Source organism: Cupressus sempervirens, chromosome 3, assembly GCF_028749045.1.
Source record: "Cupressus sempervirens isolate cs-2001-9-10 chromosome 3, ASM2874904v1, whole genome shotgun sequence".
Lineage (NCBI taxonomy): Eukaryota > Viridiplantae > Streptophyta > Pinopsida > Cupressales > Cupressaceae > Cupressus > Cupressus sempervirens.
In genome coordinates, this window is record NC_143120.1 from 716794017 (window position 1) to 716814416 (window position 20400).

Consider the following 20400-nt stretch of genomic DNA (forward strand, 5'->3'; position numbering starts at 1 on the left):
ATACCCAACAACCACCACATGGCACAGTACTCAATACTGTTCCCACTTTTAGCAATTTCAGGATTCATAATCTTTGATAGTCAATCTACTTTGGGAAAATATCATAATTTGTATGCATTTTAGCTTTAGTTTTACTGCTTCTGTTACACAATGAAGAAAGGTTTGATATCTGTTTCATTCTATGTAAGGGCGAGCAGATATTGCTTCAATGATAGAGTATGCAAGAAACCATAACTAAGTAAAAATTTAACTGCTAAGCTTACTTCAGAAAGTCTATATTTATAAAAGGTAAAGGTCCTAGAATGTTTCACAGTAAAAACAAAAAATAACAAATGCACATATTTCTATATAAACTACAACAAAAAACCCATCCATGCAAGGAAAATATTTGATTGCTTTAGCTACACGGATTTATAAAGGAGCAGCTATACTTACAAAACTGGCCATATCATCATCATTTGTATGTCCAATCTTCTGCTCCATGTCAAAATATTCAGGGATTTCACCATCATTTTCTTCAATTGTTGCAGCTAGTTTTGATGAGAAAAGGATAATTCCAAACCTCATAGGTACATTATTCTCAAACATATACAGTATACTGTTGACAACCTACAGGCAATAGATAAATGAAATCAAAATGTGAACATTATAACACATAGTGCAATTAGAAGTATCAGTAAAAAATAAAAACAAAATAAACCATATCAAAACAGATTATGTATCGTGTAAGGATCAACAGAAAAATAAAGGTATACAATCCATAAAACCAGTCAAATCAGGGGCTTGCCTTCAGCCCAGCTCCAGTAGAAGGATCAATGACATAAACGGCATGATACATATTTTTGCGAATATAATGAAGTTGACCAGGGAAGACTGGCATGAGCAGCTGAATCATTTAGAGAATTTAATTAATCAGAGTTAAAACATGAGAAATGAAAAAACAATGAACCATTACTTCTAATGTCCAGTATAAATCGTGTCAGAAATTTAAAAAAAAAGGATGAACGGGCATGCAAACTAAACTACTGCACACTACTAAAAGAAAATGTAATGAGATTCAGAGGTAAAGGTAAAAGCTCTGAAACCTCATTCAGGTTGCTCCGCCACCGTCTATACATTGAATCTTCCTCAAGGTTGTTCAGGTAGTGTACATGTATGGACCGGAAATCTACACGCAAAGAACTCTGTTCTGATGGTGCATGTGTATGCAATAAACTCTTTATAGCTGTTTGAGGAACCTACAAAGAACAAATCATAACCATGCCACTTTCCCATTATTCCCATAAGTAATATGTAAGATCGATGCTGAACTCTTAAACTAGAACAATTGTGAATACAATAATGAATAATCCATTCAGCAAAGGAAATAATAATACAAATAAGTTAATAACCTTAATGGTAAACTTCAAAACAGTAGTCATCACTTTCTCTAACCAATTGTAATTCTTCGTCTTTGACAATAAAGAACACTAATGAAGAACATTATGCCATTCCAGAATTTATCCAAAAAAGGATTATTTTAAAAGTTTAATACAGAAAATATTTTCTCCTTCCTGGAATTCCTTCCTGAAATAATACTTTACATTGTAACTCGCCGTTGCAAACTTCAACTGGTTGCCTTTGGTTAATTGCAGGCTTTGTCATTTCTTTATTTTCTTTCCTTATGATTGGCAATATGCTTCTAAATTTAAGCAAGAATGGATAAGCTGCTAAAAGATCTTTTACGAATTGCAAAGTTAATATAGAAAGAATAAATATGGATGGGATAATATAGGTACTGATTGTTAAGGAATATAGATCTGAGGTAGGGTTTTATTTTTCAGTTCTAATAACTGATTCACTGTGAATATCAATACTTGCAAAATCTGCTCTCAAGGAATAGTTGCAGAGATATATACTATGCTATTAGGATCTTTATGTTTTCCTTAATTCTGAATCTTCAAGCAATCAATTAACTTCTATTATATGTGACAGGTGGATAACTATTTGCAGATCAAAGGTAATAATATGTGTTGATGTAATATGTTTCCATCGATCTGCACTTTCAATATACGTATAGTGTTGAATGGTCATGTCCGGTTGTATAGACATGACTCTACATGCCCTTTGGGCCCGTTGGATCATGTCTATACAATGGACAACCCTTATCAAACAACAATCAACACTAATCATGTTTAACAATTATCATAACAACTGATGGATCATCATCATATTGACTGATTCTAATTGGCGATCTCATAGTACATACTCTTGATCACAACCACTGATCTCAGATTACTTTTACTTGTGGTTGATGATAACAGTTCGAACACCAAGGATCGTGTGACTGTATCCTTAGTTGCCTGATCCTATCAGTTTGCAAAATGAAGCATATAATGATTATTAGCACAACAATATTGATTTAATCAGATCGAACCAATATGACAATCAAACAGAACAATGTATGACTGCATATATGTATATGTAGATCTACATATATATGTATGCATTAATATGTTAGTCTGTGAAACACATCTTGAGTCATAATCAGATAATAGATATCCGACTGCTGCTACAATTTCAACACTCGCTCTTAGCGAGGGAGGGTATGATTGTCTCTCACGATGGTGATCTAGATTTCATCAATCATTATGATATTCATCAACATAGGTGTGATAGTTATCTGATTTCCAGCACATTCCAGGACAAAATATATATTCAATCAGATACTCACTTTGATCTCCAAATAATAGAATCATGGTTTCCGACTCGATTTGGGACTAAGGTAGTCTATTATGATTATTAGGTTTGTCAAGACTTTCTGGCATAGTCCAGAATAATAAGTTGATGACAATGAAACCATAAAACACAATAATCATGATTTTCCGGCTCATTCCAGGACAACAATTTGAAGTCAATCATGATACTTTGTTATCATACTATACGGCTTATTCCGGGACAACAATTTATTAATTTAATGAAGTCTATGATAACTGGTCAATCTATTGTAGACATCGTCACCTCACAATAGAGACCTAACATCTCATAAGAGTGAAAGATCGTCATCTTTCATCAGTAAACACATGTGCACAATAGTAACTCATTTAACAAAAAAAAACTAACTGTGGACATTGAGAAATGTCCATCGCCTGCTATTGAAAATTTCATACTTTTAGTAGTTGATTAAACTACAATGATCTTCTAATTCAAATTTCCCTCCTTCAATCATATTTAAATTATGTTTAACAATTTGATTATCCTAAATCCTTCTAAGATTAATTAAATGCTTTTTCTTATTCAGTTAATTTCTTATTGCACATGGCCTATTAATGGGCAGACTTGGGCTAATCCAGCGACAAAGATAAGTAAAGAGGTGAGATGCAACCATGGCAATTGGTTAGATCAATCCAGGGCCCTTTGGAATCAGTTTTATTGCTAGGGACTGGTTTTGAAATGTTCTCTCTTTGGATGTGAAGAAGATTCCCAAGGCGACTAACAACGTTGCTCAGGCAATGGCAGCTCTTCATGCTGTTAAACTAGGTCAAAACTTAGGGATTTCAAGAATTCACTAGGAAGGTGATTCTCTAACATTATTGTTCCAATCATTAATGGTAGTGCACAAGCTTGGCACCTGCAAAAATTTATTCTTACAATCCAAAAGGAATTGTCTTTGTTTGAGGAGTTTTGTGTAATCCATGTAAGAAGATCTGGTAATGAGGTGGTAGATGCCCTCCCAAAATAGGCATTGATGTTTCATGATGAAGGGGAAGTACAAGAGAATGATTTTCATAATCTTCCCCTCCATTGAGTGATACCACTCATCTGTTGGCGGCTGACAGGAGTATTAACAGTCATTGCAGGGTATGTGCTGATGTGACAGAGGGTTTGGGTGTGGCTTTTAAAGGTGTGCAGGTGTCCTTTGGCTTCATTCTATGATTTGAGGACTGCCTTGGTGATGTACCCATGATGGAAGCAAATTTTACTATGCTAACAACTCGGCAACAAGTCGCCCATTTTGGGCTAGTTATGGCTCAACAATTGAGGCATCTCTTCGACTGTTGTGAGGCAAATTTGTTGAATGTCATGCATGAGGTGTTGGCTGAAGATTTCATTGATGTGAGGCATCACTATAATTCCAGCATGGACATCTTGTCTCTGAATCTAGCTTGAGGTCTAGAATTGGCGGAGACGGAAGCAGATATTTGGTGGGTAATGAAGTTCTTGCTCGAAGCAGACTTGCTTTATGGGCTGGAGTCTCTGTCGGAGTGGGCTATTCCAAGGGTTGGTTCTGGTGTGCGAAAAGGCATTGCAAATCCACGGGTGAAGAGGCTTGCAAATTAATCCCTTTCATCCACCGGCGTTCTGGTGTTAACAGAGATGAAAAGAGAGATTATTATGGTGTTGACAATTTGTAACAGCCAAAAAAACCAACGAGCACAGCCTACTTAAACCATCCTCTGCACATATTGTTAGAGTCCTGAAAAATTTGTAACAGCCAATAACAAACTAAAAAGCATAACTAATTGGCTGCAAAACAAGCAGAAGACTTGGTTTTTATGCTTTCCAATTTGCGTCTTCTATCATGTAAGGATCCCCGATAGAAAGATGGGCCAGCGAAGACTTGGGATGCAGCCCTGGAGTATAACCAACTTGGATGCAATCAGTTTAGATCTTGATAAAGTTAACTATGAGTTATAATGAGATACCTACACATAGTGCAAATAGTGTAAGTGGCACTGCTTTGAGTTCAAATGATCTTGAACTTGCAGCAGCTGAAAATGCAATTGATGATAACTTTTTTATAATCCTTTTGATGATTGATGGACTATATTAAAGATAAAAGACAATTAATATTTTTTATTGTCAACTTTGTAATTGTAATGAGTTTCATTTAAATCATGAACCTAGAGTATATAATATGGCATTTAACTTAATATTAAAAATCTGAACTATCAATTCAAATTGGAATTAAATATTTATCTTTGGGATGTGGCATTGATCAATAATAAAGTATCATATTATCAAACAATTGAGGATTACAAGTCTGCATTTTTTTATTTTGTGTATACACACCCCAACCCAAAGAAAATTTACACATACCCACATACTGGGTTCTTGTGCACATATCCATGCCTGTACTGGTTCCGGAAACTTAGTTTTTGATAATACTCAAAGGAATCACTAAAACAATTGTGAGGACAATTTTCAATAAATTTTAGTTTGAATTATTAAACTTGCTATACTTCAAATTTTTCCAATGGAATTCAACAGATTTTGTGTCTTGGGTTCTGATTCAAACTTCATTCCAAATCATATGTTTCCTTTTATGCTTGTCTGCAAAGAAAGGATGTATAAATTCTCAGAAGATCTATTTATTTATTCCATGATGAATGAAAAAAATAAATAAATCTAGGCATTATTATGACTAAGCAAATTCTAGATATTTTTGGTTGAAAAAGATGCTTAACATTTTTAGTATAGGGACCATATTGCAGAATATGTCATCCCACTCATTCAATAATATGTTCCAAATAAAGTAAGAACAAAAGAAACTTACCGTAACATCAGCCATCTGATCAGCCAAGGACAATTCTCCATGAATCAATTCCAACAAACTAGAAATAGTGACAGCACATGCACATACCAGAAAAAATAATCAATAAATAAATAAACAAATAAAAACAACTAAATGATATTAAAATTGAGATAATAACTTGTGGCTGTTCCAACAAAAAATAAAATTAAAGCACATATTCAGAACAGAAATATTATTTCAATTGAACACCAAAATGGAAGGTAATTATATACTGAATTTCAAACATAAATACCAAAATATATATAAACTGATTACGAGAAATGATGATTTGAAATATAAGGCATTGTTATATGCATACATATAAAATTTGCCAGCAAGACAAAAACTCATGAGTTATTTTCATCGTCAAGAAATAACGACTTTATAAGGCATTGTTATATGCATACATGAAAAACTAGACAGCAAGACAAAAACTCATATGAGTTATTTTCATCTGCAGGAAATAAGGACTTTTTCTTGCCCAAACACTCACAAAGTTTTTCAAAAAAAAAAACTCGCAGCGTATTTCACAAAAACTTGACGAGTTTTTGAAAAAAAAAAACTCAGCGAGTAGGAATCAAAATCTCGGCTGTAGCAGCATAAAAGGATCTGATGGGAAAAATAAAGTTTCATTTCATTATTTTGGGTTCATCTTTGCTGCTCATGAGACAAAACAGCCTCTCAAGCTATTGCAAAGTCAATTACAAGCATTTTAGTAGATTTGAAGCAAAATTGGATTCTGAGGTAGGTTTTCTGATTTTTCTTTCTTTTTTTAAATTATTTTCTCTTCTTTTAGTTGCATCTACATTTATAGAAACTCAGTAACAGCATTTCCTAAGTACTCTAAATTGCTTTAGATTGTAATGAACCAAGATTTAATGTAATGAACAAGATTTAACACCAATTTTGACAGTTTTTATTGACTTTTTCGTTACTCTCTCAAGAATCTCAAGTTTTCCTTAAAAAATCAGACCCTAACACTTTTTTCATTTTTTTTTTTCAACTATGTCTATAATTATTTAAACTAATTCAATTTGTTGGCTGAATTAGTTATTAAACTACTAACTTCTAGTTTCAATTTGTACATGTAAATTGATTAATGGTGACAAATAGAGAAGGATCTACAGCTGGTTCAGCTTTAGGATCTAACTCAGTAGACATGCCCATATGAATATGTGAGCACGAGTCTTAAAGGTGCTAGAGATAGGGCCTGAGAATATGTCTTTGAAGGACTAGAACCTAATATTGTAATTTGCATTGAGTATGAAAAGTTAATTCATGGAGGCATAAAACGCTTGAAATATTGCCTTGCAAGCATCACTAAACATGATACATGGATATTTGGTGGGACTATAGAGGAAATAAAAATACCTAATGTCTTTCTTTCAGCCCAAGAAGAAAAAATTGCAAATGGAAAGGCAAAAATAGCTACGAAAGCAAAGGTAGTTGAATCTCAAAGTGTTACGCTCAACCTTGAAGAAGAAGAAGCACTTGGGAGCATAGTGTGCTCTCTTTGCAGCCCACATATTCACAAATCACCATCACCTCAGTCACCACTTCTACTACTTCTAGTTGAGCACCACCATCAGTGCCACAATCTATAGGTGATTATTTTCTCCACTAAAACACACTTGAAGCACAGCCATCAATGGTGATTGGATAGAATTGGGAGGTGCATTGGAAAACAAACCTTGTTTGTGCTGATTTTTGGTACCTCAACATCTCTTTCAATATTGGCTTCATTCGGTTACTGCATTGATTGTGGTGGAAAAAGTCTACACGGTGTCTTTTTGTGCAGACTTAAGCACGTGGTTAGTCCAGTTATTTTAGTTTTTAAATGTTTTAACATTTTACTTTTAATTTCAAATATTGATAACTTATGTTGAGTTTTGATGTTTAGAGTGTAGACTAAATTAATTTTCTTTTAATTTTAATTATAGTGATTAGTTATTAAGATATGATAAGATAATTTTATTGATGTCCAACAAGGGACCACAAGGGTCTAAGGGACTGACACTTACAACAAGGCAACCACCATCAGCCCACTGTATCAAACAGTGTCCACAGAAAGAACAAGCAAGATCAAGTAAAGACTAGTACTCCTCACAGGCAAGAAGTAGTCCAGAATCAATGGATACAGTGTGAGGAGAATGTGAGCCCTGAACCATCCGGAAGAACCACTGGAAATTGTGTACTATTTTTTGTTAAATTTTTTTTTTTTTTTAAATCAAAATTGTGTACTTTAACATTAGTTTCACTTTGTACTAGCAAATTGCTCACAAATGCAATTGATAGGGCAAAAGAAGTAGTGAAAGAGCAATAGAAAGAATGGAAAAAGTTTGGCTACACTATTCTTTCTGATGGGTGGACAGATGGCAAAAGCTACATCATCATTAATTTATTTGTTTACTGCAAGAATAATGCAGTATTCCTGAAAACAGTCTGCTGAAACTTTGACTCTAACGTTAGAGTAAATTGTCATGGAGATAAGAGTTGAAAATGTAGAGCAAATAATAGGCAATAATGCAGTAGCTTATTTTTGAAATATACATTTTTTATTTTTCTTTTAAAAATGAGCAATACATGAAATGACATCTAAATACTTGCAATTCCCCAGGAAGAGATTACTCTATTTTATTAGAAGATAATTTTAATGCATGAAATTGCCATTATTTGTACTAAGATAGAATTGCAACTAAGAGGAACCTGGAGTCCAGCAGCAGCTCATGGGGATTTGCCAGAACCCCTTCAAAATAACAATACAATGCACATAGCCTTCTAGACTACCAATTCTGAATTGAAAGGAAGCATCAAATGCTGGTCGATCTGCCCAAGAGGCCAGACGCCTAGGCACAGGTCTGACAATTTGTTTGAAACAAAATAAGGCTGTCTTGAATTTTCTATAAAACCTGCTCCAAAAGGCTCTGATCTCTTACTATTGGCCGCCTATGACAATTCTCTGTATTTATTCTTGAATCTGATTCAATCAACTCCCTAAAATTTTAATGACTAAATATACATTTGCTTTTGTTGCATAGTTGAATTTATAATATAAAATCATATCCTCCTTGACCTTGGGTGCCAACTTAAATAAATTTAATTAAAGCTCTTTAATGATGTCCTTGGCCCCATTGCTTTGTAAACTTTATAATTAGCTTTTTATAATAAATTATAGTTGATGTTTGGAAGCATCAGTTGGATAAACCAATGAGTCAAATCTAGTAAAGATATGTAAATATATAATTATTACATAAATATTAAAGAGATTAATATAATAATGAGAGAGATATTATACACACACACACACACATAATTATAATTGTCAACTATATTAATCGTGTAATAATGAATAGACATGTCCCTTCACAGGAAATTCACGAGACATGTCTGTCCTTGACTAATTTTCAATATAGATATAAGAGATCGTTGCCTTTGGAAAACTCACACCGCACAGGCAGTGCTATTACATTTGCAGTGATCCTCTAAAAAAAATGGTATCAGAGAAAGTTTTGAACTTGAGCATATTATATCGCTCTATCAATGAACAAGAAAGGACAATATTGGTAGAAGCAGATATAAGGCATAGATAGATGTCATAAAATTTTGGAATATTGATGACTCTGTGAGATTAGGTGCTGCTCGTGTTGAGTGATCGCAGATAATTTCTGGCAGGTAGATCACACAATCTAGTGCAGGGATCGTCTTGCCTCTATGAAGGGATCACAATGGTCCATCAAACTGGACTGACAAGTTTTTAGTTTAAAAAATGTCAAACTCGGACCTCAGTGTGATCGTGAGCCTGCAAAGACACACTTCTGGGGAGAGGAATAAGCTTGTAGTCCTACATTACTAAGATGTCTGCTCTCCAGATTTCTTTATAATGCTTCTGCCAATATTGGCTAACAAATCGATCAATGAAGAAGAAAGAAAGGACGGGAAGGAAACATCAGGTGTCTTAGCATATAAGGGACACTCAGCAGCAGACTGATCAATATTATGTTGTACATAATATACATATTAAAATGGAGCATGTAATATAAATCAGAACAATGGATCTACACTGGACATGGGGAAGAACAATTACATAGGAATGGCCTGCACACAAATGCATATATGTTATTGGGAGATAGAAGTAAAGATAACGAATCAGTTCTATTTGACCTCCAAGTCGAACACTAAATCCTCTTTGATAAAGTATTTGGCACGAGAATATATTTATTAAGGGTATGTTATGGACAGTTGCCAATCTCCAATTGGGAGGATAATAAAATATATAGGGATAAAACAAAGAACAAATAACAAAACATCAGGCATTACACAAACAACAATGAAAAGACATATGAAAAGGGCAAATGAAATGAGAAAGTAATCTCGCAGGCAAGCAGAACAAGGAAACCATCAATTGCCAGCGAATATTTCAGAGCTGAAGATGGACCCATCCCTATTTAAGTGGAGGAATTCATATGGAGAATCTAATATAAAATATAGCACTACCCTCAGTAAAGAACTGACCACAATTGTCGATGTGGCATTAACTTATGATAGTAAGTGGCATTATAATTTCTTGTTATTGGTTACTACGAAAATGAAGGATTATGCCAAGTCGTTGAAGCCATAATTTGCAAACTCTGCGAGTACTCTTAGAGTTGCCAAGTCTCTCATTTTTTTTGCTGGGCGAGTACTCTCAAGTTTAATTCTTGCAAATTTATAGATGTAAACAATGCAGATAAAAATGTGGATGCAGGGAAAACATTGGATAAGATGCATTTTTCACGTGATGTTAGTGCTATAAAACTACACAATTTCTCTATTGAGATGTCAGTTTCTAATTTAATACATTTTGTAATTGAATTCTATAAAAGATATATGTTTCTTTAAGAGATTTTAAATTTTAGTACTTTCTAAATCGCCGATTTTTTCCCGAGTTCTTATTTGACTATATGCCGAGTTTTTGCTGACTTGAAAATTTTGGGCTTGCCAAGCACTGTCCAAGTCCGGGTCTGCAAACTATGGTTGAAGCCATTGGTAGAATCACTTCTATGTCAAGTCAGATAAACCTATCAGAGGGCATTGATCCACTAACTACATAAATATCATGTTTTGAGTACAATTTCTACATATTGTATTCTTAATATAGTTAATCTCTTATTTGTATTTCAATACGTACAATAAGATTTATTTGCCTTGATCTTTTCCTTTCTCTCCAAGATGTTCTTGATTAGAGGCAACATTAGATAAGGAGCTCAAAAGATTGAAATTCCGAGGGAGTTTGATAATCCATGTGTGTGACTGCATGATTTTGATGGGCCTACCCCCTGTGCACATCATGAGGAAATTACGGCTTCCAAATGATTATCACTTGTAAAAGATACTGGAAGGTGAAAATCTTTCAATAACTTAATATTCTATAATGGTGAACAACTTATGATGTCTAAGGAGATCATGATAGATTACAACTTGCATGGTGGACTAAGTTCCTTAAACAGACCATGGCCTTCTATTATGATGGACATCTTATGATGTCTATGTAGATCATGATAAATTATAACTTGCATGGTGGATTAAGTTCCTTAAACAAACCCTGACCTTCTATTGTGATGGACATCTTATGATGTCTAAGTATATCATAATGGATGATAACTTGCACAGTGGATTAAGATCCTTAAATAGTCTGTGGCCTTCTATTAAAATGAACATCTTATGATATCTAAGACATATCAAGATAGATTATATCTTGCATGGTGGATTAAGTTCCTTAAACAAACCATGAATGTTTCTATGGTAAGTACTATTGAAGATACATTATTTATGAACATTTTTTGAGTACTTGATGAATATCATGTGACTTGATATTCTGAGGCCATTGCTCTTGATAGCATGAGATGATATCTAAAAGTTGGATAACTTCTGAACAAGGATATCAATAAACTTGTATTTCTTAATTTTACACTGAGGTAATCTTGTGTTTATCGGTATCCTCCCTAGTTAAGAGAGAGTGTTGATGTTTGGTAGATTCAGTCGAATAAGCCCATGAGTCAAATCTAGTGAAGATAGGTATATATATTTAGTATATATGAGATGTATATATATAATTATATATATATATATATATATAGAAATATTATTAATATGTAAATATTAGAGAAATTAGTATAATAATGACTCGAGATATTATTCACACACACACACACACACACATAAGTACAATTGTTATTTATATCAATCACATAATAATGAATAGACATGTCACATGAATGGACTTGTCTCTTCTTGACTTATTTTCTATACAAAAACAACATATCGCTGCCTTTAAAAAACACAAAGCGAACAAGCATTGCTATAACATTTGCAGCGATCCTCCAGAAATAACAAGTATTAATAAAGTGCAACTTTATAAATAATTAGATAACATTAGCTTAAGTCATTAGATTCCCTCCAAGGAGTCAATTAGGAAATGAGATATCCACTGCAAATGCCAAATGTCTAGGTACCCTCCCAAAATTAGTAACCAAGCAAAATTAAAAAGATTACTATGACTACTAAGTCCCTCAAATGAATCAAAAATCAAATGCATAGTCCTCGACCTAAATCCAAATACACTCTGATGAGAAGCGATGTCCCTACTACTAAAGTAACAACGATCCAAAGACCCTCAAACCATTTAATGTATTAGCCCACAAGGATCGAAGTGATGGCCTAATGTAATGTCCCCATTTTTAGTAGGTTCCTGCAATTGACCTAGTCAATTCACCATCGCGACCCTCATGCGCTGACAGTAGGTTTTGAGGGTCTCAGTTGTGTGGTTTTAGGCTTTTCAGCAACCTATGGTATGTTTTGGCTCCATTTGAGGGACTTACTATTTATAGTAAGTCAATCTGTTGATTCCGATGAGCTCAGTGAGGATTTGGAGGATGCTCTTGGTTTTTATTTCAGGCTTCTGGTTTGAGCTCCAAGAATCTTGGAGAGAGCGTCTATTTATAGTAAGTAATCTCATCAAGTTCATTCATCATCATTCATCATTGGGATCACTTTGGTGTTGTCAGATTTTGATTCTGATGCCTCTTCAGTTGTTTTCGCAAGACAGGCGAATTACTATTATTATTCATATAAATACATTGAGGTTGCTATTTTTGATAGTGTTGTTGGTTGGTCACCTCGGTATCATAGCTCATTGCAAACGGGACGAAAAGTTTGAAATCATGGGAACAAGAAACAGTGACCTTACATGTTAGAATTTGAAGTTATGATAGAAAAGGTCATTTTCGGAGCCAAAAGCAATTAATAAATTAGTTTATAATGGCACTTTATTATGTTTTAATATTGTGTGTGGGAAGCTTCTTAAGTAAAGTTCATTTGGAAAACTTTGTGCCATTTGGAGATTATAAATATGAGCCCATTTGATGAGTAAAGCATCCAATTATTTGATTATCTTATATTTCTTTGTTGTCTTTGTGACATTTCTCAAGTTCTAATTTTTGTGGCCTTGCTGAAATATAAGGGTTTGGGATCTACAGCTGAAGTATTGTAGATTCAATTCTGAGAATTATTATGAGATTGGTTGGAAAATTGTTCTAAGGTATATGATTTGTCATTCCTCCTAATTGTTGCTACTATTTCTAAGGAGAGGGTTTAGCTGACTGAATTTGTGAAGGAAATTCGAGCTTTCAGACGTCATTATTGGCACTTTCCCAAGCTGCTGCAATCACAAATCTGGGCATCTAGAAACTGATCAGAAGTCTGGTTTTAATGCCATTATCTGAGAATTTAAAGGGCTGTAGTATTGGAGCCATTGTTGGTGACTACTAAAGGATGTGGGCCTTTCTTATACAGGCTGTAATTGGTGTCATTTAAAGCTCAAGGTGGAATGTCTTCAGTCTGCTGCAAATTGGTATTATATCAAACCAAAGTAACAAGAATCAGAATTGGATCGAAATCAGCAAAGGCTGAATCGAACCATGAATCGGCCATGAATCGGAATTGAATCGCCCACGAATCAGCAAATTTAAAAAACCCTTGAAATTTAGTGAGCAACTTATTTCATAAACCCTTTATCACTGATTCGGTTCACCGATTCACAAAAAATCGTTTGGCTTGAATCGAATCGCATGAATCACCGTGATTCTTGGAACTATGTATCAAACATTTCAGCTTCCCCTTATATTCAAATGTTATTTTCAATTTGTGAAACAACATATTTGCAAGTCATTAATTGCAAGATTGTTTAGAATTTGATATTTCGCATTATTAGTTGTGAGTTATTTACTTGCATATTCCAGTATTTGATATACACCAAAACATTCATATATTCTGAAAAAACACAAGATTGCAAGACATTTCAAAACAAAAACAATCTTAATAAACATTACAGCAGTGTGAGCCAGTTGGATTATTACAGTGGCATCAAAGCAGTTTCCAACTAGCCTACAAGAATTGGGCTCAGTTTTTACTTTGTCAGTGCTGGCTTTGAAGAATTTCAGATCTGTTTGCTAGAGTGACCGGCACTTTAATTCTCCAACTATGGACTGGCAGTTGTAGAGATCGATGGAGTAATGAGGAAGTTAGCGAAAAAATGAATGCTTTGCAGGAGAGTATGGAGAAACTTAAGCTTCATCAAAAGAGGCTGGCGTTGAGCTTGTCAGATCCAATGATAATTGAGAGGGCAGCAAGGTATATGGTTTCCACCTTTAGAAGGCCGACATTGAGGTTGCAAGAAAGGAAGCTTGAGTTTTCCCCGACAAGTGTCCATGATGCTGATGTTCCTTCATTTAATACGGCACCTGCTAGTCCTATCCGTAGTATTGATGATGGACTAGTTTCATAGGGACATGTGGATGAGCCCATGATGGATAGCAGCACTGAGCTTCAGCAAGTTGAGGCTCTCAAAGTAGTTGCTATGGTTAGTTAAGAGGCAATTGATGATGTAGTTGTCACTAACTTGTCAGACTCACTGGAGGAGGGAATTGTTATTGGCGACTTATATGTCAGCTACTGTAGTGTTGCTCTAGTACAGGTGGCAGTTGCTTCCTTAGATGGGACCAAGGCACATATGGAGTCACCCAACTATGATGTTGGTAATATTTGTGTTACAGCGAAGTCGGGAGACGTGGATAAAGATGGTATGAACACATCTAATAATACTATGAGCTGGACCGGGCATGATATCCCTTATCAGATATTGAGTGATGACTCCGAGGAGGTTTTTGATGAGTCCCAAGATTGATGTTCACATGATCTTAGGTTTGAGGTGGACACTGAGACATGCAAGGAGATTGAAATTACAAGGGCTTCCATTTTTTCAGATGAGTTGTGCAAGGATGATGGAACACGTATGAGTGATCTTGTGGTGGGTAGTTTTGATTTAGTTTCCTATCACAGAGCAGTTAGTGAAACAGAGAGATTGCATAGGAGTCAGGGGTTACAAAGACATCATGTCAACAGTCAGCTAAAGATGAGTGATAGTGACATTTCTTCAACTCTTGGGCATCATGATGTTGTCCATCAAATGCTAGCTACATTTGGTTGGGGTGCTCCTATGTCTGATGAGTGCGGTGATAGTACTCTTTCTCTAGCAAAGGTTCATGCACTTCAAGAGGCTGTCAGGATCTTGAAGCATAATTACTCCCAGCTATTTGTTGATCAGGATTACCTTCTGGAGTGGGGTAGCACTTGTCATGAGACATTGTTAGAGAAAGAGGAGGAGGTGTTGGAACTCACCCAAGAGCTTGAGGTGACTATGGACTCTCTTCAATGTACTCAGTGGGCCTTCAAACGTCACAGTCACGATTGGATGAGGTGACCATGGAGTTGGAGCATGTTCGGACCACACTAGCCCCACATTCGGTTCAGCTGCATATTGTGGTTGGTGGTGAGTTTGCTTGTACAGTTGGGGATGATGGACGTGTGATGATGTGGCCGACACATCCATCCAGGATATGGGTGCAGTAGATACAAATGAGATGAGAGTATCAGGGGAGTTGGGCTCTCATGCTGATTTGCTTCCTTCTGCTAGAAGCGAATCTATTTCTTCATCCCATACAACTGATAGCATTGGACAGTTGGAAGTGTCACATTTTCAAAGGGATCAGCTATGGGTCGCAGGGGAGCAGGTGGATGCTTCCATATATAACTTCTACTGCACAGAGTCCTTCATGGAGTATCTTTTGGAGAGTTTGGATGTGAGGGAGGATTCTTACAGAGTGTTTGAGGGTACTCCCATCTGAGGCTCTCATGCTTTTCAGAGGTTGGTGGGACAGATTGTAGATTCTCTGTCTGTTATGCTTCCCCAAAGGGATTTTGAGGTTGGGTTTGCTGAGAGGGTTGCCCAAGATCCTGCCCGACCAATAGTTCAAAGTCAGAGATTGGAGTCATCTTCTGATTCCCAGTTCGATGATGATGAGCCTTTGACAGAGATTGGGAGTTTTTATCGGCACTACACTATGAGGAGTGCTCATCATTTTTCTTTTGACCCATAGGTAGAGGACTTGGCTTCACATCGGTGTGGGTTGGCTCCAGTTTCATACCATCCATTAAAGGATGGGTTAGCACCATCTTTTGCAAATGGGATTGACAACTGCAAGTTAGACCCCTTGCAGTATCTACACACCCTAGACAGTTTGGTAAAGGTTGGAGTTGGTGGTAGTATTTTAGTTACCTATGGTTGTTACCATCTCCACAATGCAGTTGGGTGTGAGTATCAATTTGATGGGGACTCAAGTGTGGACAGAGTTGGTATTTCAGTTGGATTGAGTTCCAATGCGTTGTCATCACCATCAACGTCTACAGTCAGTTTCCAAATGATTTTGTCATTCATATCAATTATTTGGGTGATGCTACAAGAGTTTCTTCTACACAGCAAGGATAGTTTGCAGTTCTACCTTTGGGATCCAAGGGGATTATGATGTTCATTTTTCTCCGCGATTGCTTGTCCCATACCATCTATTACGAGGTGGGTTAGCACCATCTTTTGCAGATGGGATTGACAGCTGCAAGTTAGACCCCTTGCAATATCTGCACACTTGGGACAATTTGGCAAAGGTTGGAGTTGGTAGTAGTGTTTTAGTTACCTATGGTTGTTACCATCACAATGCAGTTGGGTGTGAGTATCAGTTTGATGGGACTCAAGTGTGGACAAAGTTGGTATTTCAATTAGATTGAGTTCCAATGAGTTGTCATCACCATCAGCATCTATAGTAAGTTTCCAGATAATTTTGTCATTCATATCAATTATTTGGGTGATGATGCTACAAGAGTTTCTTCTACACAACAGGGATAGTATGTAGTTCTACCTTTGGGATCTAGGGGGATTGTGATGTTTATTTTGCTCTGGGATTGCTTGGGGACAAGCAATCTTAGGGAGGGAGGACAATAATGTCCCCATTTTTAGCAAGTTCCAGGTTACTTCACCATCGTGACCCTCATGCGTTGACAGTAGGTTTTGAGGGTCTCAATTGTGTGGTTATAGGTTTTCCAGCAGCCTATAGTATGTTTTGGCTCCGTTTGAGGGACTTACTATTTATAGTAAGTCAATCTGTTGGTTCCGATGAGCTCAGTTGTGTTAGAGAGTTTGGAGGATGCTCTCAGTTTTTATTTCGAGCTTCTGGTTTGAGCTCCAAGAATCTTGGAGGGAGCATCTATTTATTGTAAGTAACCCCGTCAAGTTCATTCATCATCTTTCATCATCAAGATCACTTTGGTGTTGTCCATTTTTTGATTCTGATGCCTCTTCAGTTGTTTTTGCAAGACGGGTGAATTATTATTATTATTCATATAAATACGATGAGGTTGCTATTTTTGATAGTGTTGTTGGTTGGTCACCTCAGTATCATAGCTCGTTGGAACCGGGACGAAAAGTTTTAAATCATGGGAACAAGAAACAGTGGCCTTACATGTTAGAATTTGAAGTTATGATGGAAAAGGTCATCTTCAGAGCCAAAAGCAATTAATAAATTAGTTTATAATGGCACTTTATTCTGTTTTAATGTAGTGTGTGGGAAGCTTCTTAAGTAAAGTTCATTTGGGAAACTTTGTGCCATTTGGGGATTATAAATATGAGCCCATTTGATGAGTAAAGCATCCAATTATTTGATTATCTTATCTTTCTTTGTTGTCTTTGTGACACTTCTGAAGTTCTGATTTTTGTGCCTTTGCTGAAATATAAGGGTTCGGGATCTACAATTGAAGTATTGTAGATTCAATTCTGAGAATTATTCCGAGATTGGTTGGCAAATTGTGCTATTTGTCATTCCTCTTGATCGTTGCTACTGTTTCTAAGGAGAGGGTTTAGCTGGCTGAATTTGTGAAGGAAATTCGAGCTTTCAGACGTCATTATTGGCGCTTTCCCAAGCTGCTGCAATCACAAATCTGGGCATCTAGAAACTGATCGGAAGTCTGGTTTTAATGCCATTATCTAGGAATTTAAAGGGCTGCAGTATTGGAGCCATTGTTGGCATTGTTGGTGACTACTAAAGGATGTGGGCTTTTCTTATACAGGCTGTAATTGGTGTCATTTAAAGCTCAAGGTGGAACATCTTCAGTCTGCTGCAAATTGGAATTATATCAAACATTTCAGCTTCCCCTTATATTCAATTGTTATTTTCAATTTGTGAAACAATAAATTTGCAAGTCATTAATTGCAAGATTGTTTAGAATTTGATATTTCGCATTATTAGTTCTGAGAATTCTAGTATTTGATATACACCAAAACATTCATATATTCTGAAAAAACACAAGATTGCAAGACATTTCAAAACAAAAACAGTCTTATCAAACATTACAGCAGTGTGAGCCAGTTGGGTTATTACACCTAATCCCTAAACAAATCATACTAACTAGAAAGGAGGCCTAACAATCCACCCTTCCTAAGATTTCTTGTCCTCAAGCAATTACAAAAATGGATGTAAAATATCTTTTGAATCTCAAGAAGCATCCTCCACCGACAAGTGCGTTTGTTTCACAAGATATTCTTTGGTGACTCATCTCCAAAGATGTATCTCTCTAGAATCAAGAATTGCCCCAGGTACTAACACCAACAACCCTCATCATACAAGGGTGGTAATGCAAAAGAGAGCAACATGTGTTGTCCTAACACCTTCTTGAGGCGTAACACATGAAAAACATTGTGCACTCTATTGTTTGTTGGTAGATAAGAGGTAATAGAGCTTAAGTGAAAACATACAATGACAAGCAATGCTTCAAATCCACTACCAAACTTATTCATTGTACAATCGAAGAATGAGGTAGATGGTGCCATTAGCAAATTCTTCTTTACTAGTGGCATTTCGTTCCAAGTAGCTCATTCTCCTTACTATAAGAAGATTGTGGCAAAGATAGCAAGGGTTTGACCATCATATATGCCACCAATAGAAACTAAAGTAGGCACTACAATTTTAGATAAGAACTATACTAAGATTATTGTTTTAATTGAAAAATGAAGGAATCTTGGGTCACAAGTGAATGCAGTATAGTCATGGTTGGGCAAGCGGCCATTACGCATCATACACTCATCAATGTCATAATTACATTTATTCAAAATTCTTATTTGCCTAAAAAATAGTTGATTGTTCAAGGCATTGCAAGGATGTTGATTTTGAGTTTCAGAACATTTGATATGTCATATCAGATTGGGCCACAAAATATGATCCAAGTAATGACAAATACAACCCATGTGCATAATGCTATATAAAAGTTAATTGAGGCAGCTTATAAACACATTTCGTGGACTCCGTGTTAGGAGTATGCCATCTATAATGCACTCAAGGTCGTGGGAAAAATCAATTAAATCAAAACAATTGCTAATGATGCTAGAGATGCAAATGTTTATATTCAACAATCACATTGCAAATGTGTTCTTTAGGATCTTCTTTGGGAAGACATTCTTGAAACATGTACAAACCAAATATGCATCGTATTTCGTTCTCTTAGAGAGGATGCTTGAGTTACAAGAGGAGTTGCACCCAATAGCTATGATAACACAATAGAATTAGTCATTTGAATCCAAGACAAAGCAAGGGAAGAGGGTGAAGGATGTGATAAAGAGATATGTTTTTTTCTAGGGCGGTGAAGAAATATTTTGTTTACAACAAGAGACTATGCTTGAACAAATGAAAGTAGTAGCGCAATAGAACCCCACATTGCAATTCTACAGTAAAAATTTCCAAACAATCATTCATCATAGATGGGATAAGCTCAATCTCCATCAGCATGGCTACCAATGCATTGAACCTAAAGAGGTACATACAAAGGCCTAGTCAAATTGCACCTATATTGAATACTGGATTGAAGGCAGACCTCATAAGGGTTATCTAGAAGAAGTCTGATTCCATAGAGGGCAGCATAATTTGTACTTAGTGAACGAAATTTGCAACTAAAACTATGACACAACATGGCCCAATTTTGTGGACTATTTATGAGCCTACTTCTTTAACTCCTCTAGCTATTCCTTTGTTATCATAGGTTTCTAGATCTACTAGTCAGAGGAACTAGTCAACTTATAGCTTCATACTAGAAGGAAGAGAATGAAGGAACAAAAGTTTATGGTTGTACATGGTGTCTTGCATCCCACTGACCACACCTACATTCCATATCATAATGGGATGTAATGCACTAGTAGAAATCAATCAGGATGCTACATAATCAGGGCTTATTGGTAATGGTTTGGAGGAGCTCAAAAACATGATATTCTAATTGGTAAAGCTTAATTCTCAACAACTTTGCAAGGTTTTCCATAATTTGCAATACCACATTTAACAATCTTAGTACTCCAAAATTAGCAATAACATTATTTTTTACAAAGAGTATCTATAAAAATTATTGCAATCATAACCTATAGAAGGCATCTTTTATTGCTG

The 20400-nt window shown here is 35.8% G+C and overlaps 1 protein-coding gene across 1 annotated transcript in view; it reads right to left on the reverse strand.

The window, feature by feature from the left end:
• EBS1 (EMS-MUTAGENIZED BRI1 SUPPRESSOR 1) overlaps positions 1–20400 on the reverse strand; it is a 189500-nt gene that overhangs the window by 94890 nt on the left and 74210 nt on the right. The window contains exons 9-12 of the mRNA XM_089821668.1: positions 5537–5594; positions 1086–1238; positions 788–886; positions 436–609 (exon numbers count right to left, since the gene is read on the reverse strand). Of these exons, the coding sequence (XP_089677794.1) occupies positions 436–609; positions 788–886; positions 1086–1238; positions 5537–5594 (484 nt within the window). The remainder of the gene's footprint in view (positions 1–435; positions 610–787; positions 887–1085; positions 1239–5536; positions 5595–20400) is intronic.